This window comes from Taurulus bubalis (genome assembly GCF_910589615.1).
Source record: "Taurulus bubalis genome assembly, chromosome: 16".
Lineage (NCBI taxonomy): Eukaryota > Metazoa > Chordata > Actinopteri > Perciformes > Cottidae > Taurulus > Taurulus bubalis.
Window position 1 is genome coordinate 1,456,610 of NC_136604.1, and position 27,387 is coordinate 1,483,996.

General features: G+C 44.4%; 2 protein-coding genes across 2 annotated transcripts; one reads left to right on the forward strand and one right to left on the reverse strand.

Annotated features, from left to right (window-relative positions):
* Positions 1-513: 513 nt before the first annotated feature.
* Positions 514-5,400, forward strand: mrps18b (mitochondrial ribosomal protein S18B; the record flags this gene model as incomplete). Its single annotated transcript, XM_079232107.1, has 7 exons — positions 514-594; positions 1,345-1,507; positions 1,578-1,675; positions 1,766-1,834; positions 3,728-3,794; positions 3,872-3,931; positions 5,104-5,400. The coding sequence occupies 7 exons, from the start codon at positions 514-516 to the stop codon at positions 5,298-5,300; spliced, it is 735 nt and encodes a 244-aa protein (XP_079088233.1). The 3' UTR covers positions 5,301-5,400.
* Positions 5,401-5,444: 44 nt separating this feature from the next.
* On the reverse strand, positions 5,445-27,387 carry abcf1 (ATP-binding cassette, sub-family F (GCN20), member 1). The gene is made up of 25 exons (XM_079232365.1): positions 27,187-27,387; positions 26,439-26,494; positions 26,282-26,332; positions 26,019-26,145; positions 25,892-25,926; positions 25,727-25,816; positions 25,071-25,160; positions 17,489-17,560; positions 17,311-17,406; positions 16,284-16,406; positions 15,994-16,094; positions 15,190-15,275; positions 14,973-15,112; positions 14,188-14,336; positions 14,014-14,097; positions 13,384-13,508; positions 12,568-12,680; positions 11,667-11,841; positions 11,079-11,153; positions 10,094-10,164; positions 9,981-10,013; positions 7,434-7,602; positions 7,284-7,348; positions 7,132-7,204; positions 5,445-5,740 (listed from the first exon to the last, which is right to left on the reverse strand). The coding sequence occupies exons 1-25, from the start codon at positions 27,245-27,247 to the stop codon at positions 5,574-5,576; spliced, it is 2,427 nt and encodes an 808-aa protein (XP_079088491.1). The 5' UTR covers positions 27,248-27,387; the 3' UTR covers positions 5,445-5,573.

Here is a 27,387-nt window from a genome sequence, read left to right on the forward strand (position 1 = left end):
CTTTTATACTGCGTGACGAGTTTGACGTCACGGGCAACGTTTTTTCTGTTTTCGCTGAAACAAAATGGTGGACAGCCGACCTTCCCTGGTCCTTGTCAATGACATAATGGCGTGTCACACAATTTGCAAGCTGTTATTTTGAATTACTCCCTAGATTTAACTTGAAAGTACAGTTTAGTTGCATCATACAGTACACATTCAAGCATACCAACCAATGTCGTTGATTTGGTTGGATTGTAGTTATTATTTAATATAATAATTTAGTTAACAGTATTGCTTCAAAATGGCGACTACTTTGTCTGTCGGGGCTGTGTTGCCACCATGGTTGTGAAGAGAACATTTAACAATTATCTACACCCAACAAACTCAGATAAAACGGGCAGAATATGGCTTCACACTGAACATAAAGTAATTATTTATTATACAATTTTAAAATAACATGTAACGTTGTATATCGCTACATTGTCGGTCGACCTTTCACCTTTCACTTATAACCCCACTGTGACAGGCAAAATGGCTGCCTCCTTTCAAGGGATCGCCAAGCTTCTGGCTCGTCTCTTGCCTTCCATTTCACATCCATTACAACAGTATCGGGTATTTAATTTTACTTTGCTATTTGTCGATAATCCGATGAGTTTATATGTGATTAGTTTGTACTGAAGTTTTTTAATATTGAGGAGATATGACAGTTTCCTCCCCGGTGCAGCAACGTGCCTGTCCCGGGGACTTGCAGCCTGCAGTAGAAATGCCTTTCGCGTTTACTTCATTAGAACCTCTGCGCATTAACGCAGAGCCCAGTATTGTACAACACAGGGCTCGTTGTATGATGGTATTCAATTACAAATGTGGCCTACTATTCGAGCAGGGAAGAATATGCATGTTATCTGTTTGTTTAGCTACGGTGTCCGAAAGGCAAGTCAAATGTGTACATTTGGATTTTTTTTTTTAATGTATTCTTGTTTAATGTGCACTCTTTCACACTTTACATTGCAACTGCGGCTCAAAATCTCCCTTTAGGATAAATAGTTTAATCTTGTCTTAATTAGATTGACCAAGATAACATTAAATTTAATTATTTTGTGTAGCACAAAATTACAAATTTGCCTCAGAGTGTTTTAAATTTGACATCCTCTGTCCCGGGACCTTCGCATCTGACTATCGTACTATAAGCTCCTTAAGATATGATTGTGCATCACCATTAAGGCTTTGTAGGTGAGGAGAAGGATTTTAAATGTGATTCTTATTTCTACAGGCAGTCAGTGCAGAGAAGCTGATACATACATTTCCATACATACATCATGTTGTGACAATGGTAATGGTGAGAGAGTTTTCTTTTGCGTTCAGTCGTGTCTGCAGAGGCTGCCTGTAGGATCCCGTCTCTCTCCATTTGTACCTCCAAGTCACTCGTTCTGCAGAGCGGCGTCGCTGCAGGATGAGGATGCTGCTCAGGCCGCGGAGGCGCTCCTCCGCTACAAGGACAGCCCCTGGGATTATCTGGAGAGTGAAGGTACCTAGAAGAAACTCAAGTCTCATCTCTCGTCCTTGTACTTTTATAATATTTCCATTTCCTCTGACAGACTACATTGAGAAGTATGGGACCAGTCCAGTTTGGGAAGGCTACAGGAGGAACCACAAAGGGGGCATTCCTCCACAGAAGACACGCAAGACTTGCATTGTAACATTTCAATTTGAATCCATCCTCTAATGGTTCTATGTATTACATCTGTCATGAGAAGTCTCCTAAACACTTACTCTGTTTCTGTAGAGAGGAGATAAGATATGTGGAAACCCCTGTCCAATTTGTCGGGATCAAAACATTATCCTCCACCATCAGGTGGGTCAACGTCTCTCCACACACCAAACACACTGCTGTTCTGTTTTACAGGAGTGCTCAATACTGCTGCAGTCTGAGTCTGCAGGCTTTTATTCTAACCAAGCACTGCACCTGCTCATTTATCTTGATTTATTTTCAAAGAAATAAATACTGTTTGATTTAGTCTGTAGCATTTGGATAACGAGCATCTGGCTGTATAAATGGACAGTTTATAACACATAGTGTCCAGGAGGAGCACTGCACTGTGTTACACTAGTGTGCAGGAGGAGCACTGCACTGTGTTACACTAGTGTCCAGGAGGAGCACTGCACTGTGTTACACTAGTGTCCAGGAGGAGCACTGCACTGTGTTACACTAGTGTCCAGGAGGAGCACTGCACTGTGTTACACGGCATTCAGCCCAGCACATAGACACAGCCTCAGTACAATGGAAACAGGAGCTGTGGCTTCATTGTTTTTCTGAGCTCAATAATAATAATAAAGTGAGAAAGTACAACTTTTTATCATGTTTGTGCTGAAAAACAGGAAACTGAAGCTTTATAGAAATCTATCTTTTTGTGAATGATGTGGCATCAGCCATCCAGCGTTCAAAGCTTTGCAGCATAACCAGCCATATTACGTTCAGTCATAAATGCATAACGCTCTTATGTTGAATAAGGATCCTACAATGCGGATTAAAGAATTGTGACCAATATATTTAGTGAGCGGGACATTTGATAGCGTAAAAGGAAAGTAGTGACAATGGAGGCTCTGTTTCTAAATGACCTTGTTAGTTATTGTCTCACATAAGAGAAATACATCTTGACAAGCTAATTAAGACCTCAACTAAGTTACACATGTATGTCTTTCTCACTTTAAAAAGCAAATCGCTTTTGCATCAAAGTGCTTCACAAAGACAGACGTTTATACGCACGCACGTGCATAGGTGTGTAAATAAAGACAGCTTTAAACAGTCAATAGACTTTAATCGTAGGAAAACTGTTCCAGAGTGAAGGAGCTGCTACAGGAAAAGCTCCGCCCTCTTTTCACATTCAACCAATCGACCAATACTTTCTCCATTCATTGTTAGACAATTCTGATAGTTGTCAGATTAATAATTGTGAAAAATCCAAGGTGATGTCTTCAAACAGTCCACAAAACTAATATTTTTAGTTTATGTTCATAGGAGTGTAGAGACAAATTGGAACCTGTAATTTGATCTTTATCATTCAATCATCAAAATTGTTGAAAGTTATATTTCTGATAACCAACTGATGGATGCATCTGCAATGGTGTCGGCTCTGAAGCTGATAGTCTGATCAGTCCTGTTTGCCTTGGTTCATATCACTTAAAAAACAATTCCATTGTTTTGAGGAACTACATCTCAAGTACTTTAGTAGTTTCAACTGACTTGTACTCTATTTCTACTTCTATCCCAGTACTTTTAGGGACTCTGGTGTACTTTTTACCCTACTACATTTATTTGACATCTGTTAGATGTAGTAGTTATATTTTCCCTAAAATCCTCTGCTAAACTCCTAAAATACAATTCATTGTTGAAATGAAACGTTGTTCTGTGACCTGCTCTAAAAGGGGGAGGAGTGACTGACCGTCCAGACCTGAGATGGTTAGACTTCAACTAGAGCCAGTTTCACAATTGTGTGCATTTTGTCTGATTTGAATTGGCAGGCTCATAAGAAGCCACAGGCTACAGCTGATGTCTGCTACAATATCTGAATCTTAACGGCACAATGTTGAAACTAACCAAACAAACCAGAACCACGATCCACACTGACGGAGAAGTGACTTCAACACCTTCATAAGAACAGGAGTAGTGATGCAGTAATGAATTAGCTTGCTCTCTTGCTTAATTCAATCGTATGAACAGCTGACCTGAATGTATCCCCTCTTGCAGAATGTGAAGTTGCTGCAGCAGTTCATTAGTCCCCACACTGGACTGGTGTTTGATCCCACTCGAACCGGTAGGTCCTGAACATGAGCACGCACTGATGCATCAGGGAGGCCAGTGTTAATGTTGTGTTGCTTGTGCCGTCTCCAGGTGTGTGTATGAAACAGCAGAAGAAGCTGCACGAGGCCATCGCCACAGCCAAAGATCATGGTATGTCGGCAACGCGAGGCCTGAGGACGGCTGATGTGTTGGGGTGGGGCTGTAGAGGAACTGGTTCACGTGTACCTGTAGAATATATGTAGTACATGTTGAATATCAGGTCCGTTCCAGATGAGCCAGGCCTGCGCAGAATCCATCATTGGCGCGCAATGCATGCTGGGTAGACTTGTGTCCTACTTGCTCATGCACACGTGGTCAACGATAACCTCACAGAGCGAGGCGCCGCAGTGAGGCTCAATCTCATCTCCACGCTTAAGACTTTGAGGGTTTAGTTCTGTCCCGTTGTCACAGTGTTTGAGTCTCAGGCAGACATGTTGACCCTTTATGATCTCTTTCTGCAAGTCAGCATTAGATGCCAACTTTGCCTAAGGGAATTACCCACAGTTCATAGCAATGTGACGTTAAACACACGGCTCTCAATGGAAGCACGGAGAAAAGGTAAACAAAGAGGCATGTGGGCGTTTAGCCCGATAAATACATTTACACTACAACATTACGGCTTAAAGATGGATCATAAAAACACATGAAATCAGAGGAATGCCAGCAGAAAATATATTTATAATATTTATTTACATTCAAACATTTCGTATTTAATAAAAACGAGTAAATGGATAATTTAAAATGACTTCTCATCTCGTGAGGAAGACGTTCAAATCAGTGAATAAAAAGTATATAGACTTTTTTTATGTAGTCACGTGATGTTGCAGCAAAGTGCTGTCATTCATATTCACACCAAGCCCTGAAGCCTCTCACACTCAGCACATGTCAGTATGTCCCTGAGGGTTCAGGGAGACATTGGGATTGGGCCTACCTCTCCACCGACTGCGTGGCCCAGTGCATGATGGGAAATGCCTGGCTGTCGCCACACCAGAGCTTAGATCTGACAGCAAACACCACGTGTTGTAGAAAATCCATATTCTATGTGTAGTTGTAATACTTAATGCTCGATTGTTGACTATTAGTCTCATGTTTGATCTGAAAACACATTGTGTGGTTGATAATAATGAAGCTTATTTATTTAACATATCAGCAGCACTGAGGTATCGGGATATGCGTGACAGGTATTGATTAGCAAAACCTGTGGACCGCTAATATTCACACAGGCAGTAACACTAATCACATTATCTGTTCATGTCTGACTAACACCCGGCTTCCTCTTCCAGGCTTCCTTCCCTTTCAGATTCCATTTGTGGAATTTTCAGCAGAGGACTACTCAAACTCCCATGATGCTGTGGGGCGCACACCACCTCCCCAGTCACTGGCCTCTGGTGAAACCTGGTATAAGTGGTACAGTGAGATAACGCCTGATGAGAAGGAAGTGGCGAAAGTGAAGAAGACCTATAAGGCTTACTTAAAGTGATGAAGACTACAGAACCAGTTGATCACGTTGCCGTAAATGTAATGACTAAGTTACTTTGGTTTGCCGACTGTGTGAATATCCTATGGTATGTAAATACAAATTGCACAATAAAAACAATGAAAAATTGATTATTTTATTGTTTGGCTTCAGATTATAATCATAGACATTTAGTAGACCTCCATCGATATGTCTAGAAATAAGCAGCAGTAACTCCAGGAGGGGCTTCATGATCAGTGTTGCTGTGAGACTCATGGTCCGGTCCCAGCTGATGCATCATGGGTTGACCTTGTTGACCATGGTTTCTCCCAGAGACTCCAGCACCTCCCGCTTGTAATCATCAAAGTCTCCATCGATCTGGTTGGCCGAGCTGTCCTCCACGACCCACATCTGGCACTGAGTCTCTGTGATGAGCCGGGCGTCGTGACTCACGATGATCACAGCTGGACAACGAGAGACAGTTAGCTTTCCCTTCATGACTTTCTTCCTCTGGACTGTTTACACGCTTCAGCTCATTCCAGGAACAGAAATGACTCATGTAAGTGATATGTATGACATACTAAGTCACAACGATGATGCAGTCAGTCAAAATAAAGTATTTTTAATTTACTTAAATATTGGCTTACTATTGCAAAACTGTCATTCTTCTGACTTAAAGGAGTACTTTTTATTGGCCTTTTGTTTCTGGCTTCCATAAGATGAGCTGAGACATGTCAGGGAGAAGATCAGTCCATCAGAGCACGCTGACCTTAAACTCGTGGAAAGCACCTCAATATATCCGTCAGCCTCTGAATTAAAGTGCCTCCATTTTTTTTTTTTTTTCCAAAATCAAGCCAGCAATCAAACTTAACAATGAATGAGCTGTAATTATTGTCTCATTTGTGGCCTGACAAATTGCAAATAGTTTTGATTGGACTTTTTGCCGGAAGTAATGCCGTGTTCACACCAAAACAGTTGCAAATTTTCGCAACGCCACTTCGCCCATATGCAGGTGAAAAATTCGCTCTATGTGGTTAATCCGTTTTTTCGCAACCATTGCTGGGGAAAGGGGGCGGGGCTTATCTGTCTTGAAAACATTTACTATTTCCTTCATCCACCAGGTAAATAACCACTAGTTCTGCTTTATACTTGTTGAGGAAGTCCCACACACGTTGGAACATCAACCGCCCCGTGTCTGGGTTCATAACATTATCCGTAGTCGCACACAGCTCCGACTCCACCAGGACGAGTGTCTGAATGAAGCCGTTTCCGGCGCTCCTTCAGCGGACCAGCAGTTTGATTCAGGACGATGATGCCGGGCGGAGCTTCTCAACGCTGATTGGCTTTCGCAACTCCGCGTCAGGCGAATTAGTCGCTGGAGTTGAAATATTTCAACGCCGGTAAAAAAGCGAAAAGGCGGATTTGCGAATATTCACAACGCCGTTTCGCCTCCATCACGACGCTGGGCGAAAAATCCGCTTTTTTGCAACCTAACACGTCTGTGCATTGACTTAACATGTAATGTGGAGGCGCGAATATTTCACAACTGTTTTGGTGTGAACACGGCATAAGAAACTAGCATGTCAGGTGTTGTGAATCATGAACGACAGACAGTTGATGCTTTGTGTCTCCTTGAGGGCGCTTTCCTTTCCCTTCACAAACTAAAGGAAGGCTCAGTGTTACAGGAGCATCTTGGTTGCATGTGGAACCTTCTTTACACCTACTTTCCAGGAAGCCATTTGTTCCTATACATTTCACTACAATACGCTTATCAACCTGTGCATCATCAATCTGGGGAATGTTGTGATCATTCGAGTTGATCCTTGCTGGTGGACACCTAATAGTCTCCACTTACCTCCTTTATATTCATTGATGGCCTCTGATAAAGCATCGATTGACTCGATGTCCAGGTTGTTGGTGGGCTCATCCTAGGAGAGAAGAAGCGTGTCAGTCAGAGTTCATTCAGGTAGAGCATCATCAGGTTGGACACCGGCTCACGCAGCTCACCAGGATGAGCACATCAGGTTGACGACAGGACAGCTCAGCAAACACCACTCTGGCCTTCTGCCCACCTGAGGAGACAAACCCAGGAAACTGTTCAAAATGTCTCCTTCCTGTCAGCCGACAGTAAATAAACCAACCGCTTCGTGTGCGTACCGGACAGCTTGGAGATCTGAATGGTGTGGGCGTGGCTCTCCAGGCCAAAACGGCCCAGGCACTTCCTGCCGTCCTGGTAGGGAAGGTTGAAGTTCCTCATCAGGTACTCGGTGGCGGTCTCCTCCATGTTCAGCTGGTCAGCATACTGCTGGTTGAAGAAGCCCACTTTCTGCAGGCAGACAAACAACAGTTACAACTCGGATCAACCGCTCCCCTTGCTGTGTCTACGTGTAGAGAGTCTCTTTGGATAAGAGCCTCAGCTAAATGAATGGATCAGTTACAGAATCACGTCTAACCACATGTTCCCACTGAAGCAACGCATCACATCAGCGTCACAACGGCATCAGGCCAAACCAACCGTCGCAATCATGACCTATTATCATCATCACAAGTGTGATGTATTTTGTTTGTAAAGATCTGGAGGCTTAACCAGAGAGTTCGCTCTCCCTCCCTCTGGTTCTCCAACATGCTCTGCTGCTCTTGTTTGAGTCTGAGCCACCTGACTCCATCCCACAGCCACCAAGCAGCCTCTAGCAAACCCTACATAGAGTACTACCTGTGCTTCACTACATAGAGTACTACCTGTGCTTCACTACATAGAGTACTACCTGTGCTTCACTACATAGAGTACTACCTGTGCTTCACTACATAGAGTACTACCTGTGCTTCACTACATAGAGTACTACCTGTGCTTCACTACATAGAGTACTACCTGTGCTTCACTACATAGAGTACTACCTGTGCTTCACTACATAGAGTACTACCTGTGCTTCACTACATAGAGTACTACCTGTGCTTCACTACATAGAGTACTACCTGTGCTTCACTACATAGAGTACTACCTGTGCTTCACTACATAGAGTACTACCTGTGCTTCACTACATAGAGTACTTAGCTTCACTACATAGAGTACTACCTGTGCTTCACTACATAGAGTACTTAGCTTCACTACATAGAGTACTACCTGTGCTTCACTACATAGAGTACTACCTGTGCTTCACTACATAGAGTACTTAGCTTCACTACATAGAGTACTACCTGTGCTTCACTACATAGAGTACTACCTGTGCTTCACTACATAGAGTACTACCTGTGCTTCACTACATAGAGTACTACCTGTGCTTCACTACATAGAGTACTACCTGTGCTTCACTACATAGAGTACTTAGCTTCACTACATAGAGTACTACCTGTGCTTCACTACATAGAGTACTACCTGTGCTTCACTACATAGAGTACTTAGCTTCACTACATAGAGTACTACCTGTGCTTCACTACATAGAGTACTTAGCTTCACTACATAGAGTACTACCTGTGCTTCACTACATAGAGTACTACCTGTGCTTCACTACATAGAGTACTTAGCTTCACTACATAGAGTACTTAGCTTCACTACATAGAGTACTACCTGTGCTTCACTACATAGAGTACTTAGCTTCACTACATAGAGTACTACCTGTGCTTCACTACATAGAGTACTACCTGTGCTTCACTACATAGAGTACTTAGCTTCACTACATAGAGTACTACCTGTGCTTCACTACATAGAGTACTTAGCTTCACTACATAGAGTACTTAGCTTCACTACATAGAGTACTACCTGTGCTTCACTACATAGAGTACTACCTGTGCTTCACTACATAGAGTACTTAGCTTCACTACATAGAGTACTTAGCTTCACTACATAGAGTACTTAGCTTCACTACATAGAGTACTACCTGTGCTTCACTACATAGAGTACTTAGCTTCACTACATAGAGTACTTAGCTTCACTACATAGAGTACTACCTGTGCTTCACTACATAGAGTACTACCTGTGCTTCACTACATAGAGTACTACCTGTGCTTCACTACATAGAGTACTTAGCTTCACTACATAGAGTACTACCTGTGCTTCACTACATAGAGTACTACCTGTGCTTCACTACATAGAGTACTTAGCTTCACTACATAGAGTACTTAGCTTCACTACATAGAGTACTACCTGTGCTTCACTACATAGAGTACTTAGCTTCACTACATAGAGTACTACCTGTGCTTCACTACATAGAGTACTACCTGTGCTTCACTACATAGAGTACTTAGCTTCACTACATAGAGTACTTAGCTTCACTACATAGAGTACTACCTGTGCTTCACTACATAGAGTACTTAGCTTCACTACATAGAGTACTACCTGTGCTTCACTACATAGAGTACTACCTGTGCTTCACTACATAGAGTACTACCTGTGCTTCACTACATAGAGTACTACCTGTGCTTCACTACATAGAGTACTTAGCTTCACTACATAGAGTACTACCTGTGCTTCACTACATAGAGTACTACCTGTGCTTCACTACATAGAGTACTACCTGTGCTTCACTACATAGAGTACTACCTGTGCTTCACTACATAGAGTACTACCTGTGCTTCACTACATAGAGTACTTAGCTTCACTACATAGAGTACTACCTGTGCTTCACTACATAGAGTACTACCTGTGCTTCACTACATAGAGTACTATACACGTATTCAATAGAGATAATGCAACAGGACGTTACTCACCAAGCGATGATTCTTCCTCATCTCACCTTTAGTCTACAAAAGAAAACATCCAGTTACTTAACTGGTACATATATTTGAATTACATTCCAATGTTTGAATATCTATCTACTCACAGGCTGGAGCTTCCCAGTGAGCAGCAGCAGCAGGGTACTCTTCCCAACGCCATTGGGTCCAACTATACAGACTAATGGAAGAGGTTAGGTCAGCAGAAGGTTGAAGCTCAACTCATCTTTTTCTGTGATGAACAACACAGTTGCGTTCACACCAAAAGCGTTGAAAATTTGACACGCGAGTAGATTACAGGCAAAGTCAATGCAGACGCGAATGGTTATGAATAAGCACATTTTCTGCGGGGCGGCAAATGACGCGTTGCGAATAGCACGAGTTGACATTTTCCAATTCTGGGGAAAAATTTGCGTGACGCTGAGTTACGTAAGCCAATCAGCGTTGAGAGGCTCCGCCGTCATCACGCCGTCCTGCTGTCGCTGAATCAAACTGCTGCTGGTCCTGAAGTAGCGCTGCTAGCGGCTTCATTGAGACGCTGTTGTGGGACTACTAAAGCAGAACTAGTGGTTATTTCAATGGTGAATGGAGGAAACGGTAACTGTTTTTACGGAGATAAGCCACGCCCCTTTTTCAGGCGTGAGTAACATTTGCAACGCTTTTCGGTGTGAACGCAGCTTTTTTGTTGAGCGAGTAAACTGACGCGAGTAACGCAACGTGAATATTCGCGAACACACGCACACGTTGCAGTGCTCCGTGGAAACAAAGCCTCATCGGGGAAACATGAGAAATGACTCAATCTGGTAGAAAATAGAAGAAAAATTATATTTCGAAGCTCTACATTGAAAGCCTGATATATTGGAATGTATGATTTTACACTGATGGCAGTGGGATCAAATAATGGTGGATAAAATAGGTTTCAAAGGGAACATTATTTTGTCTGTATGTTGGCTCCATAGTTCATCATAGACTTTTCATAGGAGCTGACATTGAACTGAACATTCAGAAAAACAACTTCACCAAACTTCATGCATCAACACAGACAACATGATCATGAAATGAAAAAGCTGATGATGGTAGAAGCAGCATACTTACTCCTGGACTCCATGTCGATTCCAAAGTCCACGTTTTTGAAGAGCGGCTTGTGACCCCCGTAGCTAAAGTCAACACCTGTAAGGAGAGCCAGCGCGTTACTCTCACACTTTGTTTCTGTGTGCATCACTGATTATTATCATCATGTGTGCATCACTGATTATTATCATCATGTGTGCATCACTGATTATTATCATGTATGCAGCACTGATTATAATCATCATGTGTGCAGCACTGATTATAATCATCATGTGTGCAGCACACATACAGCATGTGCATTATTAAGTGTCCTTTCCTGTTCCTTTTAAAATAGATTTTCAATATGTTAGTCTGTGACATTTGACAAACACCGTTATTCCCTTTAGTGCCAACTGAGACATCATATTTTCATCGTCATAGTGCTATGAACATGCGTCCTCATACAGTCTTCACCCGCCTCCTAAAGTCCTCACATCCTCAGCTGCCTCCTACAGTCCTCACCCACCTCCTACAGTCTTCACTTCTCTCCTACAGTCCTCAGCTGCCTCCTACAGTCCTCACCCGCTACCTGGTCCCCTGCCCTACTGAAGTGTCTGTGTTGGTGGTTCTTACTGTGTAGTCCCAGTATGGGCGGTGAGAGCGGAGGTGGGTTGGGGAAGGTGAACTTGACGGTGTACTCTCTAGGCCTCTTCAGCAGCTCCGTGGCGTCCTGGCTCTCCTCCTCCTGACCGCCCTTCTTCTTGCCTTTCTGCTGCTTCCTAGTCAGGGCCTCCTTAGTTTGCTTCTCCTGAGAGAAAACATTTAGACAAACTTCTGTTAGTCACAAAACATGATGTAAGGATGAAGCCCTGGTTTAATGAGGTGTGACACACACACACACACACACAATATCTTGATGAGAGACTTTAGAAGCACTGCGGCCAAGAAGAGACCCCAGAGTCTTTAGTCTTTATGTCTTAAAATACTGGCGGCAGACGCTATGAAGCCACTGAATTGAAAAGACAGGTGAACCCTGATCATGAACAAGCACCTGGAGTTTTTAGAAAGAAATTGGAAAACGGTCATGGCCAGAGTCACTTTGTAAGAGCTGCATCTGTGAAAGCACAACTGGCTTCCTACAAAGTAGGAGTAGTAATAATAATAATGTTTAAAAACCCTACTGTTAAATGGGGAAGTTGTTGCACTATTCCTAACTTCAATTTTAGCATTTTAAATTAATTTTGTAATGCAATTAATGTCTGAAAGCACTACTTGAAAGCAATCTTGATTTTATTATTGCTATTTTGTCTTGTAAAACAAACTGAACAATAAACTGAAGTGGAAAAGTGAAGTGATATGTACTTATTTTAGAAAGAAAAAATAATATTTTGTATTTGAGTGTATAAATTCTAATGCAAAACAAAGAAGGTACGATTAGACTGAGACAATGTTCCTATATCATCAAGGGGGCTTGACAGACAAGGTTTGGTCTACTGGAGCAGAGTGAAGAAAGGGGCGGCCATGTTTTACTTACTGCCTGTTTGGTGGATTTGCCACCAGCCTTCAGGTCTTTCAGTTTCTTCTCCTGCTTGTCATACTGTTTCTGCATTTCTTTCTGCTTCTGCACATACATCTTCTTGAAGGTCACTTAAAGAAAAGAAAAGCACACAGTGAGTAATGTGTGTGTCAGACTGTCCAACACTAACAGATCTCAACACAGACGAAGAACAGATGGTTGCTCTACAGATATTAAGGTAGACATTAAGTATGAAGCCAGATCAGTAATTAATGTATTTGGTCATTTATAAATGACTCCACAAATAATTATCAATGCACACAAAATAGTTATTATATATAAATGTAAACAAAATCCACATATGTAAAAAATAAGCTTCACAAATATATTTCCAATGCACAGAAATATTTATTGTTTTTAAATAAATGTCATTAAAAAAAAAAATTCAACCAATCATGCATGACATCATCCACAGGGTGGAACTCTTCAGAAAGTGAGCTTTAGACAAGTTGTCTTAAGGAATCCAGGCCGTGCTTTGCAGCGCGATGGTTAACTATTAGCGTCAGAGGAACTCTGATCCAGTGGACATCAGAAATATATTTGGAATTTAATTTAATTTTTTCTACGTGGAATTCTATTTTTGTTTACATTGAACAAGTATGTTTTATGGTGAAAGTAAATTAAATAGAAAAAACTAAATACATGTGTGAATCCTTCCTTCTGTGTTAATTAATATTGAAACAAATCTGACCTCATAATGAAGATATTGTTAATAGGACCATAATCTATGTTAAGAATGTTGCTTGTTAAATTCTTGCTCTGAATTGCACTTACAGTAATTCCCTCTGTAATAGTAGAGCTTCTCGTTGTCTAAGTGGATGATATCTGTACAGACTTCGTCAAGGAAACTCTGGTCGTGGGAAACAATGAGGAGAGTCTTCTTCCAGCCTTGAAGGTAGCTGAAGAAAAGAATATACAAGCACACAACTTCAATAGAATAAAAAGCAGGAGACCTCATTTCCAAATATTCAAGGGGAAAGTAACCTAATGCAAGAGTGAGAGTGCATTCTTGATCTGGTCTGTCTGACATTATTCACTGAAAGCTAATTAACGCCGAGTAGAATATGTTTTTTTTTAAACAAAAAACCATGGAGGTAGAGTTTTTATTTCCATTATCATGCCAAGGTCGCCTCCTGTTATTATAGCTGGTCATGGAATAAGAGTGTTCTCCCTCAACCGTATTACCTCGGTCAGCACTTTAGCTGTAGTTAGTCCTGATGGGCAGGTGGAACTTTAGCTCCTCCCATCAGTGTATGAATGGGTGAATGATGTGCAGTCCATTTACCAACCCAATGTAACTTTGCTGAGCCAAGTCATTCCTTCCTTTAATACTAATTAAAATATACTACTAAAATACTTAGTGGCATCACCCAGGGAAACATTAGATTAAGAGCTGCTTTGTACTTGTTGAGCCAGATGACAGCGTTCAGGTCCAGGTGGTTCGTGGGTTCGTCCAGCATCAGCAGCGTGGGTTCCATGAACAGAGCTCTGTGGACACACACGGTGAGAGTGAATGAGAAATAACTTCCAACAGGTCAACGCTGGACCGGCTGCATCCATCCAGTGTGTAATGTGTACCTGGCGAGGGACACCCTCATCCTCCACCCTCCAGAGAACCTCTTCGTGGGTCTGTTCTGCATCTCAGTGGTAAACGACAGACCAGCCAGGATCCTCCTGGCCTTGGGTTCTGCTGCTGCAGCTCCAATAGCCCGGAGTTCTTCATAGACCTGCGGGAGGAGCAACACGGAGGCAGGTCACATGTTAGAGAGTTATGAAGTTCATCCAGATTGTTGAAACCACTTTGTTTGGAAGTCAAACTGAAGGCGAGTGCACTTGAAATGTCAACAACAATCCCTCACTGCAGAGAGAAGCTGTACAATTACAGCAAATACAGTTAGTTTACAACAACAACACATATACTGTTTGCTTTGTCCAGTTGTGTCCCTGATCCCAAAATGCAATTCATGTTTTCTTTACTGATAAGAATGAAGAATAATCCTGATCCAGAAATACAAAAAGTTGTCTCGTCGTCCACTGGATTTATTCTTAAGAGCTGAACAATAGATTTGTTGGCCACTTGGGGGCAGCAGAGCCTAAATATAACGCTGATATTTTATCACCTTGTAAAATGTATATTGTGAACAGCTGCCAACAGACAGCAACACCATCATTCAATTGGATTAATATAAGGCACATATTCTCTCCAGATAGAAAGCTCTGTCTCTTATGCTGCTTAATGCTTCACTGTTTTTAGAGCTGGACCCACTGGTCCTAATGCTTATGGGTTCAATGCTTGTGAAATAAACAGGTCAAATAAATGAAGAAATATTCAAGGAAAATGCAGCCTGGTAAAGCGCGCTCACCTTCTCCAGCCTCTCAGCCACGCTGTCCTCTCCCTTCTCCAGACGAGCCTGCAGCTGCCTCTCCTCCTCCAGCAGCTTCAGGCGCCGGGTGTCGGCCTTCAGCACCGCCTGCACCGCCGGCGTGTCGTCAGCTACCACCTCTACACAAAACCAGGGACGGACACAGTCAGCGGCGACGCCAACGTGGGAAGAGGAGGATGTCTGACCCGTCACTTACCCTGCTCACACAGCAGCACGTCAATGTTGGGCGGAATGCTGAGCGCTCTGTTGGCGATGTGTTTCAGTAATGTGGTCTTTCCTTTGCTGAAGAGGAGACCGACAAGAGAGCACTGATCAGTGTCCAACAGGAAATACATGGGCTACGATTACAAGCCCTCGTAACCTGGATACTGGTCACTGATGGTTTTTCTTGCTTTTCTTGTTATTGTCGTCTATCGTAATTATTTGCATACAAATACACAATTCAAATGAATAGGACATAAATGATGCATTATACATTATTAATATAATCATTATTATATTAACTTTAATGATGTATTACAAGCTTCTTAGAGCTAGTGTTAGGAAGTTTAACTGCTCATAATTCCCTCTCTAATATCTCTGTATGTTGCTTTGAAAACATCTCAAAGTTTCTCACTAAAAATACATTTTACAAGATTACATTTGAACACATCATAATAACGTTACAATTTACCATCATCCAACAGTAATTTTTACTCAATAGAGATTAAACGCACCATAATGTAATTCATGCTACTTGAATTAACGTAAGCGGTTAGCTTGGTTATTAGTCAAGCTAACCGCTAACAGCTCCATTAACGAGCTCTCCTCCTGCTCAGGTCGACTAGGATTTGTTGTTACATCCGTGCACCGTTGATCAGCAGCATGACTTTTAGTAATCAAGTTACTTTAGTTCTTGAGGAATCATTTCAGCCCAATTACATTTTTACCCAGACACCTGATGAGTAACATTATAGTAGACGCCTGTGTGTCTGTATTCCCAGCCAGTAAGGATAGTTACCCATTTGGTCCAACCAAACCGTATCTTCTTCCTGCCACGATGAGGAGGTCAGCGTTGATGAAGAGCTCCTTGCCATGAGCAGAGATGCTGAACTTCTCCAGCTAAAGGGCACAAACATCTTCACTATCACAGTGCTGAGTGCATGCAGCAGATTAGCATTTTACAAATGATACAGTTTGGATTGTTAAAAGCATCTAAAGAGCAACACAATATTCTTCTAAATAATTAGCTTCATTCTTTCATCAGGGTTCACATGTCAAGAGATCTGAATTTCATTTTCATTGTACTACCTTGATATCGGAGGCGTTTTCTAGCATGGCCTGTCTGGACGACATCTCAGCCTGGGAAATGGAGAAATCTCCCTCCAAGGCATTCTGAGCACGCATACTGGCCACCTGCCGCTCATACTCCATCTGGAACCAACAGACAGCCAACATGCAGACATGAGAACACAACAACACAGCAGTACACCGGCCTCCAGCTCACATTAGGGTTCTGTCTGCAGACGAAACAGAAAACATTAGACTCGTCTTCCACTCAAAGAGCCGTTCACTCAAACATTCATCCACTGAAGGCAGATGCTGCTATACAGGGTGCTACCTGCCCATTAGGAGATGATCTCATGCTCACTCACTCACTGATGCCTTCAGGCGCTATGTGGTTCAACATTTTACCAAAGGACACCCTTGGACCTGTCCAAGTAGGATGCCTCTAAGATGTATCTTTTATTTGTTTCCATTTTATATTGTACATTTTTAATATTCTAATATACATTAAAAACAAGGTGCCATTTAGATCGCCTCCTTGGTACCAGGCTGCACAGATAAAATGAATGAAAAAAATAAAAAAGGTTGAGGACCGCTGATTTAGATTACCTATATTTTTTTAATAGGGCTGATTAATCTTATATTTTTTCAGTTACCATACTAATCCAGATAAAACCTGCTAAACATGCTGTCCTGGGACAGGGACGTCGTATGTGTACAGATTGTAAAGCCCTGAGGCAGATTGGTAATTTTGGGCAATACCAAATAAAGTGAATTAAGTTCTATAAAAACAAAGTTCACTATGATTTTGGCATTTGGTTATACAACCCTATGTTGTAGAATGATGATTCATAGAACTGTATAAAATCAACGCTTTCTAATATGTGGGGACATTTGACCGTTAGTGGTTTTAGGAATCAGGAATCCAGAATCCAGCGTCTCTGCATTACACAACTCTCCCCACTGGCTGAACAGCGGTTCATAACTTCAACATGTCAAATAAATAAGAGGAGGTGTTTATAAGTATCATAACAGCATATACAATGATTACCTGTTTCTTTTTCTTCTTCTTTTCCTTTTTCGTGAGGGTAGCTATCGGGTCGTCTTCCTGCTGCTTGGCCTGCTCAGCAATGGTGTCCTCAGCGCTCTGAGAGCAGACACACAAAGAGGTGACACTCTGATCCACAGTGGGGAAGGAGAAGAGACGGCTTTGTGGAGGAAATACTTACCATCATCATGTCACCTCCGTCACTGTCCTCCTCCTCTTCCTCCCTGTGTGATTGTTCAGCAGGTTTCCCTCTCTGTGTGGACAAGTTAAATCACATCATGGTTACCTGAAGAGGCTGAACATTAGATCAAAAATTTCTGGTGATTAAGATTTTTTTGTATTTTTTTTTGTATCTCCCACTCTGTTTCACTCTTTTAAAATACTGATCTTACTCTAATAATGGAGTCCAGAGCAAGCTTGGCATCTTAAAATAACAGAGTGGGAGATTTAGTGGCATCTAGTGGTGAGTAAAAGATTGCAACCAACTAAATACTCTTTCACCCCTCCCTTCCAAAGCGTGTTGGAGAACTACGGTGGCCTTCAGGTAGAGATGGGCATCTCTCTGAGCTTATTAATGCTCTGCTCTTTTTAATGACTAAAAGATTGCTTTTAAACATATATAAGAGTGCAAAGGATGTTTACAGTGTAGATTTGACTGTTTTCTGCAGACTCGGATATTCAGGCTGAATGTGTTGGTCCTCTGAGATGTGCTGAAGAACTTGGGTTGGGACCCCGATCAGTTCACGCATTTGTTATTTCTAGACTACTGTAACTCTTCATTATCAGGCTGCTCTAATCTCCAGTTGATCCAGAATGCTGCAGCTCGTGCACTAACGAGAACTAGGAAGAGAGATCTCATTACTCCTGTACCAGCTGCTCTCCACTGGCTCACTGTGAGATCAAGAATCACATTTAAAATCCTTTGAGTGCGCCTTCCGCATGCCTACACTGACAATTCATTTTACGGCGCAAAAACATGACATGTAGTTAACGCTAAGTTTCCATGCCAACGCTGTCGGTCAGGATGGGGTTATCAGCTGCAACCTCTTATGAGAGCAGTGAGCCACCCAGTGGGGATCGCTCACATGATGCCAGGAGAGAAATCTGGAAATACTTTGGCTACATTGCAGACTGAAGGAAAGCCCACTGACACAGAGACACGTCAAACATGGCAACGCTGCTTTCAGGCTCAAGCACAATGTCTCATACATGGAAAGAACTATGTAGTCGTCTGGTCAGATAGGGACACTAGGCCTACATAGCCGTGTATCATCAATGCTATGATGGCGCCATGTAGTGTTCATTAATATCTTGCTGTAGGCTAATACTAATAGTAATGCCATTTGTTAAGAGTTCAAGAAGCTGGGCAGGAACAAGCTGGTAAAAAAGGGAACCATACAGACATTTTATTTATTAGCATTATAGATAAACATACCAGTAACGTATCAAATTCTGGTATCGTAGCGCAAGTATCGGTATCGTGATATTTATGGCATCGAAGTCATAATTTTGGTATCGTGACAACCCTACTCGCTACTGAGCTTTTCTTTATATTTGATACTTTTTTTGTTACTTATTTTCAAAATGTTCAAATCAGTGCGTTCTTCTTCTAACTTCGTTCGGTGTTTCACTATGGGAAGCGCTAGGCGTGACCAACTAAGGAAGCTCCAATGACACCACGTCTGTCAGTGACAGACAGGTCGAACTGTGCTAGGGCCCCGCCCCCTCATATTATCACAGTCGACCACCCCTCGCAAATCATTCTCGCTTTCTTCCCGTGAAGAAACTATTATAGCTCCCTCAGCTAATCTTGGCTAGCTTAGATTTTCTGCTTAACAGTTCACAGACGAACCGTTAAGGACACGTCGTCGAACGCAGTTCCTGGCTCTAGTCTGGATTTGCTGGGTAAGTACTTCGTGAGAAGTATATTTAGACACTACATAGTATTTAGGCAGTGTCCGCGTCAAGGCGAGCTGTTCTCCCGACTACCCGGTGTTTGTTTACCGGTGTCGTCGTTGACTGTAACTTTATTATCTCTGGCTAACACGCTACGGCGAGCCAACCAGGTCTCGGTTAGCATTTGTTTGCTAGTCGAGCCGAGTGCCCGGAGTTCTGCTAACGTGCTACGACGAGCGAACTCTCACAGCACACCAATAGCGGGCTAAACCCCTGTTTGCTAGAGCAATTCACCGTCAGGCTAACGCTAAGTGCGGCTAATTGTTCATATATTTCCCTTCCTTCTCAGTTGCCATGTCGGCCGCTACCCTCATCAAAGGGTCAAAGGAACCGAAGGCAAAAGAGGCTGCATCCCGCCTGTGCCCCGCATCATGCGGGGCATCCATCTCGGGGAGGGACCCTCACCCGATGTGCATAGCATGCATGGGTGCTAAACACGCTCAGACATCCCTGGCGGACCCACAGTCATGTCTGCACTGTGCGTCAATGCCGGAGAAGGTCCTGGAAAGGAGGCCCAGAGTAGCGGTATCCCCTAAGCAGGACCCGTGCCTGTCAGGAACCGCCGCAAGAGCCACGACCAGCACACATCTGCCGCGAGCCTCTTTGAGCTGGGCAGACATGATGGACGCTGAGTCCCCGGATATGCCTCCAATTTTCGAGGAGCTCCTCGAACTGGAGCCGGGTGTTGAGGACGCAGAGGGCGATGCTAACTCTGGCCTCCTCAACATGGACGACATGGATGATGAGGAGGATGACTCCACATTTCCTGTCCAGCTGTCCAGACACCCTAGTGCATCCGAAGTTGCTCCCCCAGGGGACAGCAACTTGTATGAAGTCTGCAAACGAGCCGCGTCCAAGTTGGGCATACAATGGCCAGCAGCCCAAGATGCTACGGGGGGGAAAGAGACCTGTATGACGGTAAAAGGCTGCCACCAGCCCAACCGCCATCAAAACAACTTCTGCCAGCAATACCTGTCTGCATGAAGGAAATTGCCAGGTTCTGGTCAAGTCCATTTAAGAGCAAGCTTCCCACCAAAGGCTACTCAAAACTGGAAGTCGAAGGGATGGAAGAGCTGGGTCTGGCTGGACCACCAGGAGTGCAGCCATCCGTGGCTTATCATCGCCACCCGGACCGCCACTCTCTCTCAGCTTCCTCAAACATCGCTTTGCCTAATAAAACGGAGCGCCTGACCGCCTCCATTTTGCAGAGAATGTACCACTACGAAGCACAGTCAGTGTGCTCGCTAAATGCGATGACTCTGCTGTCCGCGTACCAGGGAGAAATCCTGGAGGAGATGGGCAGGTAGCTGGACTCAGGGTCACCTAATCCAGCCCTATGGGATGAGATTTGTGTGGTGAATGATCTTATCCTCCGCTCCTCACGCGGTGCAGTGCAAGGCTGCGGCCGTGTAATGGGCCTTGCGGTCTCAGGTGAGAGGGCCCTGTGGCTAAATCTCTCAGGTCTCAGTGATATGCAGAGAACAGAGGTGATGGATGCGGCGTATGACCCAACCAAAGGTCTGTTCGATCCTGCTCTGGAAAAAATGAGGGAAGCCAGCACCCTCAGGAAACAGGAAGGCGAAGCCTTTAACCTCTGTTTACCCCGGAAGCACGTCCCTCGTACCCCACAGGTACCCAGGGCTAGCTTTGCAGCTACAGCCGCAGCTACAAGGGGTAGACAGGGGCCAGACCTCACAGACAGGCAGCAGGTCAGCCGACTAACCAGCAGCCTCGGGCGGAGAACCCTAAGACCTTGGGAAAACACTCCTTTGCGGCCACGGCAGCAAAGAACCGCCCGTCCCACCCCGGGGAAGGGAAGAAGAAGCGCACGACCTAACTGGCCTTGCTTCTCCCTCCCCGGCCTTGCTTCTCCCTCCCCGCCACCTTCAAAGAGAAGAAGGGTGGTGGAGGTAGGACCGAACCCCCAAGTTCATGTTTCAAAGTCCCCGGTGGTTTCCAGTGCTCCGGGGGTACTTTTGCAGTTTCTCCCCCCTCACGTTCAAGGGGAGGAGAATCTGGGACAGCAGGGAATGCAGTGTCAACAAGCACTTTTACCCAGTTCATTGAAAGAAATAAAGTTAGTATCTTTGCAACCAATCCATGGGCTGAGGGCAAGATACAATCCCCAAAACAAAACAAAAGTAAAACCATGTCATGGCCCCATAACCCCGGCAGGGGTAGCTCAAGCTCCGCCAAGGGGAGGCCGCTCCCTCCAGGTGAGGGACATCACCTCACCGTGTCGTCAGCCCCCTCACTGCCCGGGCAGCCAAGTGGCACGCATGCGCAGTGCATCCATGGGTCCTGTTCACTATTTCTCAGGGGTACAGGCTAGAATTCGCTATGAAACCACCCAGATTCAACGGTGTGTTAGTTTCAGTGGCCACGGGCGATTCAGCCCGAGTCCTAAAGGACGAAATAGCGTCACTGTTAAACAAACAGACGATCAGAGCTGTCCCGAGCGAGGAATCTTAGCGGGGTTTTTACTCCTCATTCCAAAAAAGGGAAGTGCATCCCTGCGCCCCATTTTCTACGAAAATACACCAAGATTTCCAATCTACGAAAATACACGTTCAGGATGTTAACACACAAAGGGCTCTGTCGCTCGATTCGTCCGGGGGATTAGTTTACAACAATCGATTTCGCGGACGCTTATTTTCACATTGCCATTTCTCCGGCGCACCGGAAGTTTCTCAGGTCTGCCTATCAGGGCAGAGCTTACGAGTACCAAGCCATCCCGTTCGTGCTCTCGTTAGCCCCGAGGGTGTTCAGCAAGTGTGTAGAGGCCGCTCTGTCTCCGTTACGGAACAGTGGCATCAGGATATTCTCGTACATAGACGACTATCTGATATGCTCCCACTCACGGGAGCAGGCGTTGAAAGATTCCACTACGGTGATAAACCATCTCACGGATCTTGGGTTCAATATAAACTGGACAAAGAGTCGGGTCGAACCAGCGCAATGTACAGATTACTTGGGTCTCAACATATACACCATCTCTTCATCTCGTCACGCTATCGGAGGCGAGAGTAGCGTCCCTCACGCAGTGTCTCGCCCTCTTCCAGCTGGGGAAAGCGGTGTCGTTCAGACTATGCGTTCGCCTGCTCGGCCTAATGGCGTAAGGGATAGATGCGCTGGCCCACTCGTGGCCAAACGTGCTGCTCTATGCATTCCCCCCGCTCAGCCTGATCTCCCCGACTCTAGACAGGGTGAGAGAACAGGGCTTGTCGCTAATCCTGATAGCGCCACGGTGGCCGTCCAAGCATTGGGTGGCAGAAATAATACAGCTTCTGGCGGACGAGCCGTGGCCTCTACCCATACGCAGGGACCTTCTTTCCCAGGCAGGCGGGGAGATCAACCACCCTCACCCAGACCGAATAGCGCTCTGGGCTTGGCCTGTGAGAGGGGGAACCTGAACGCAGCAGGCCTGCCTGAACGGGTCATCGACACCATTCAGAGTACAAGGGCCGCCTCCACTTGCTCTCTTTACAGTTGTAAATGGCGAATTTTTGAGGAATGGTGCCGTTTGAGGCACACCATTCCTTTCCAGTGTTCAGTAGTGGACCTACGGTGGAGCTCGCAGCTTTTCACCCACCTCCTTTTTCCTCCGCAGAGGAGCAAAGGCTTAACACATTATGTTGTATGTGAGTAGATCGGCAGTTTTCAGGAAAGCAGATCAACTGTTCGTGTCCTGGGCCACTCCTCACAGAGGCAAGCCATTGTCCCGCCAGAGGCTGTCCCACTGGATTGTAGAGGCCATATCTCTAGCCTATAGTTGTAGGGGTCTGCAGCCCCCCAAGTGTTTGAGGGCTCATTCCACAAGGAGTATGGACACTTCTTGGGCCCTGTTCAAGGGTGTTCCAGTGCAAGATATTTGTGCTGCAGCGAGCTGGTCTACGCCTCACACTTTTGTAAGGTTTTACAGGCTCGATGTCTCAGGGCCGTCCTTAGCACATGCTGTGCTAGAGGCCAACGCGCCAGAGTCCCTGTGATAGTCATTACCGGGCTAAACAATTTTGGCTTCGGGAATTTCATGCAATCCGGGAGCGGTCTATATCTCCCATAGTGAAACACCGAACGAAGTTAGAAGAACTTTGGGTTACTCAACGTAACCCCCGTTCTTTGATAACAGAGTGAGGTGTTTCACCAACACACCCCTCCTTGCATTGACACGGAAAAAAAAGGAGGAAGAAACGGGGAAGATGTGCGGGGGCGGAACGTTGCACCTGGAGAAGACGGTTCAAACCCGCCCCATCGTCATGGGAAACGTGAAGTCCTTCCTTCCTGCTGCTGTCAGACTGCACAACCAACTGAGCTCGCAGTAGACCACAAAAACACTCATTACTTTTAACTGGCGCAATATAAATACTTTTTTTAAATACTTGTTTATTCTGTCTGTATACAAGAATGCTATTGTGGATTATTTTAGATCACTGATTCTCACTGACCCATTTTCTTGGGCAGAACAAAACGTTAAGAGTAAAATCCTGTGCATTTCTTTTGAAAGGGTTTTTTTTAATGCAGCACTCCGTAACAGTATTTGGCGTTCATGACTTAGCTAAAAAGACACTCGCAAAGTTTGTTTTCACTAATTCACATGGCGACACGCAAGTATGACACAGACTACATGAGATATGGATTTTCTTACATTGAGAACAAACAAGGGCAAAAACCTCACAAGAGTCAGGCGGTGGAGCGGTCATGTGAACACACGCAGATTTTGTTGCTTTTTTACATTTTTCATGTTTTAAAATGAATGTTCTTAATTGTTTTTAAATCTTGTTTTCTTCTGCATTGTGTTTTGATACTTTTAATGGTTTTATGTGAAGCACTTTGAATCGCCTTGTTGAAATGTGCTATACAAATAAACTTGCCTTGAAAAAGAAACACATGGAGGAAAGCCTCTCAGTTCTGGTGCAGCAATATGATCAGCGAGTATCCTTCCCTGTCACTCGAGCAGTAAAAGCATTCAGCGCTACCCTTCCCTGTGGGTGTGGCATCTCAGCTGTGGTTCAGCTGAAGGCTAAACACAGGGATAGACTGGACATTGAGCATGACCTCACTACTACGACCTCAGAGTGACCTTGTCTACTAGAACTCCAGACTTTGAGACTCTTGTCAGGAGCATTATTAAATCCTCATTCTATTACATCCCATTACAATGCTGTCAAGCCTCTTTCCCTGCAGGCGGCTCATCGTGATTTGCAGAGCTCCGCCCTCGCTAAACTATCAACAGATAAATAAAGTCACGGAGAAAAGTAGAGAGTTCGATTCTGCGTGGACGTATAAATCTGCTCTCACTGCCACCGATGCTGCTGACCCGTCTGCTGATATGTGGCGAGAAGTTAGCAAACAACAAAAGATGTAATGCTGAAAGACTCTTCCAGAACAAACATCTGATGAAAGGTATCAAGCTGAAGAAGAGCGATTCCTCAACTGCTGCAGCAAACTGAGTAAAGTAAATATACTTTCAGGAAGTGGATCAAGTCTCCAAACTCAACTCCTGCAGCTGGTTGTGTGTCAGCTCATGAGACACTGAGGCGTCCGCTAGTAAAGACGAATCCGTCCTCCGTCTGCGGTGCTCTAAGAGTCTGTAGTGAGGACGCTCAGTGTAAACGGAGCAAAAGTTCTGGAACAACAACAAAATTAAGAATCCTTTGTAACTCATTGTAGCGTCATTGTAGTCCCATTGAAACAGCTTTCACATGAGGGGAACCCAACAGGTTGACAGGGGCCTGTCATGCCTTCTTCTAGTGGCTCAGCTATGATTCACCATTTTTTTCTGTAGTTTAAAATGTATAAAAGCCTACCTTGGACTTGGCCTCTGCCTTCTTGGTCTTCTTTGTAGTTTTCTCTTCACCATCGTCCTTCTCTGCTTCGTCCTCCTGATCAGAGGCAACCTGACAAATTCATGAAAACACTGTAAGCCAAACTGTTAAACTAGTGCAGTGCCTGTTCAACACATGTCTGTTCGGACCTCAGGTATCGCTGCGTATTCTTCCAGGTTGGTATATTAGAGGCTCATCACGTCATACCTATTGGAACCCCTAGAGCTCTGCCCGCCATAAAGCACTGATAGTTTGGGAATCCAATAGATTGTTTTCCTCAGCAGAAATCCTCCATCCACCCCCCCCCCACTCCATGAATGACCTCCGCCTGGCAGACGAGCTGAACGAGCTCTACTGTCGCTTTGAAAGACAATGGAGCAGTCCTGACGCCATCCCCCACAGACCACCAGCCCCCCCTCCCCCAGCCATCAGGGGCTCACGCCTCTGTAGGATCACAGGACTCAATGACTACAGGCCCGTGGCCCTGGTCATGTGGTCATGAAGTCCTTTGAACGCCTGGTCCTGTCCCACCTCAAAACCCTGACTGACCCACTCCTGGACCCCCTACAGTTCGCCTACAGAGCCAACAGGTCTGTAGGCGATGCCGTCAACATGGCCCTCTACCTTTTACAATCTACCTTTTTTGATGGTGTATCTTCTTCGTCCTCATTACTGTCTTCATCCTCATCATTCTGGGCCTGGCTGAGAGCAGCAAAGATGTTTCCGCCCTGAAGGACACAAGAGATGCTTTACACCGCCACCATGTTATCAGGACAATGTGTTAATGCTGACTTCAGACTAACCTTATTCTTCTTGTTCCCTTTACTGCGGGCGATGACTGTGTGAAGGAAAGACAAGAGCGTTGCACTAAGAATGTACAATTGTGGGGATAAGAACCATTTCACTGCAAAGCTCATTCTTGAAACATACCCGGCTCATCTTCCTCGTCACTTGCTTGCACTGAAAGCTTTTTCAGCTTTAGCATGACGTCGTCGTCGTCATCGTCATCTGCATTTCCACCTTTTCCTTTCCGTCGGTCTTTTTTCTTTTTCTGAGACTGAATAGAGGAGTTTGAAATTGAAATGTTCAAGCAAGCCTAAAAAGTCACGCTAGCCAGAACATGGTATACATAGTTGTTTTTAAAGTGTACCATCAGTCCCCTTCTTAATCAAAGACCTACTCTTGAATATTACCTGTTTTCCTTCTACTTCAGGTTTACCATCAGTGGAAAGTTCCTCAAAGAACTGGAGAAACACAACAAATCCAATGAGATGTGTTGAGCCACAGAGATACAACTGCAGCTATGAAACCTTTAAATACTGTACTCTGAAACTACAAATGAATACTCACACTCTTTTTCCCCTTTTTATCTTTCTTCCCCTTTTTCACAGTTTTTTCTGCTGGAACTAAACAGATGTCACAATATCAGTGGGGCACAGCAGACATGCTACAGGGAGTCCAGCAAACTGCACGTGAAATGAAACGATGACTCGTACTGACTAATTATTTAATTCGAGGTACCTGGCATACATGTGGCCCTTTGTGATCATCGTCCATCAATAGAGGACATACAGTAATCGGGCACGTTTGAATAAACTTCATCAAAACATGATTATCATTCGTGGTCTAATGAATGAAACGAGAGGATCTCTTGGGACTGAAGCTGTGTTTAAGCTTTAACAACATCGTATAGCTCCTGTCTGCAACACCTCCTAACCTCATAGGCATCGTTTCATTGATTTTCACTGTATCTGTTTTCTGTAATAGAGAAAGTCATGACTGCAAAGTAATGGCTGAAGTCCAAACTGCCTCTGTGTTTCACATGTCAATGCCGACAGTAGTATTGCATCACTTGATGACGTCATGAACGGACCGACGCATCATAGCTAGCTAAAAGCTACATGTGTACTTAGCGTTAGTTATTAAAATGTGTTGCTAATATGAGTGATATGATATTTCTTCATGCTGACATGATATGAGTTGCTGACCAGATGAGCCCGGTGCGCGTGCCGGTCTGTTAAACCGAACATAATTCAGAAAGGTAGCATTTAGATCTGGTCTGGACTGCTAGCTAGCTAACACGTTAAGCTAGTCTCACCAGCTGCTGGGGCCGCTTCCTCGCCCACCCACGCGGTTTCTTCTTTCACTTTCTTGGGCATTTTGTTACTCTAACTTCGGAAACAGCGCAGCTTAAACGATGTCCTCTTTCTATCCGGTTGAACGGCTCGCCTCACACGTAATGCGGCCCAACTGCTGGAGGCACATGCCGGGTCATCAACAAAGTTTGATTCTGCTTCGT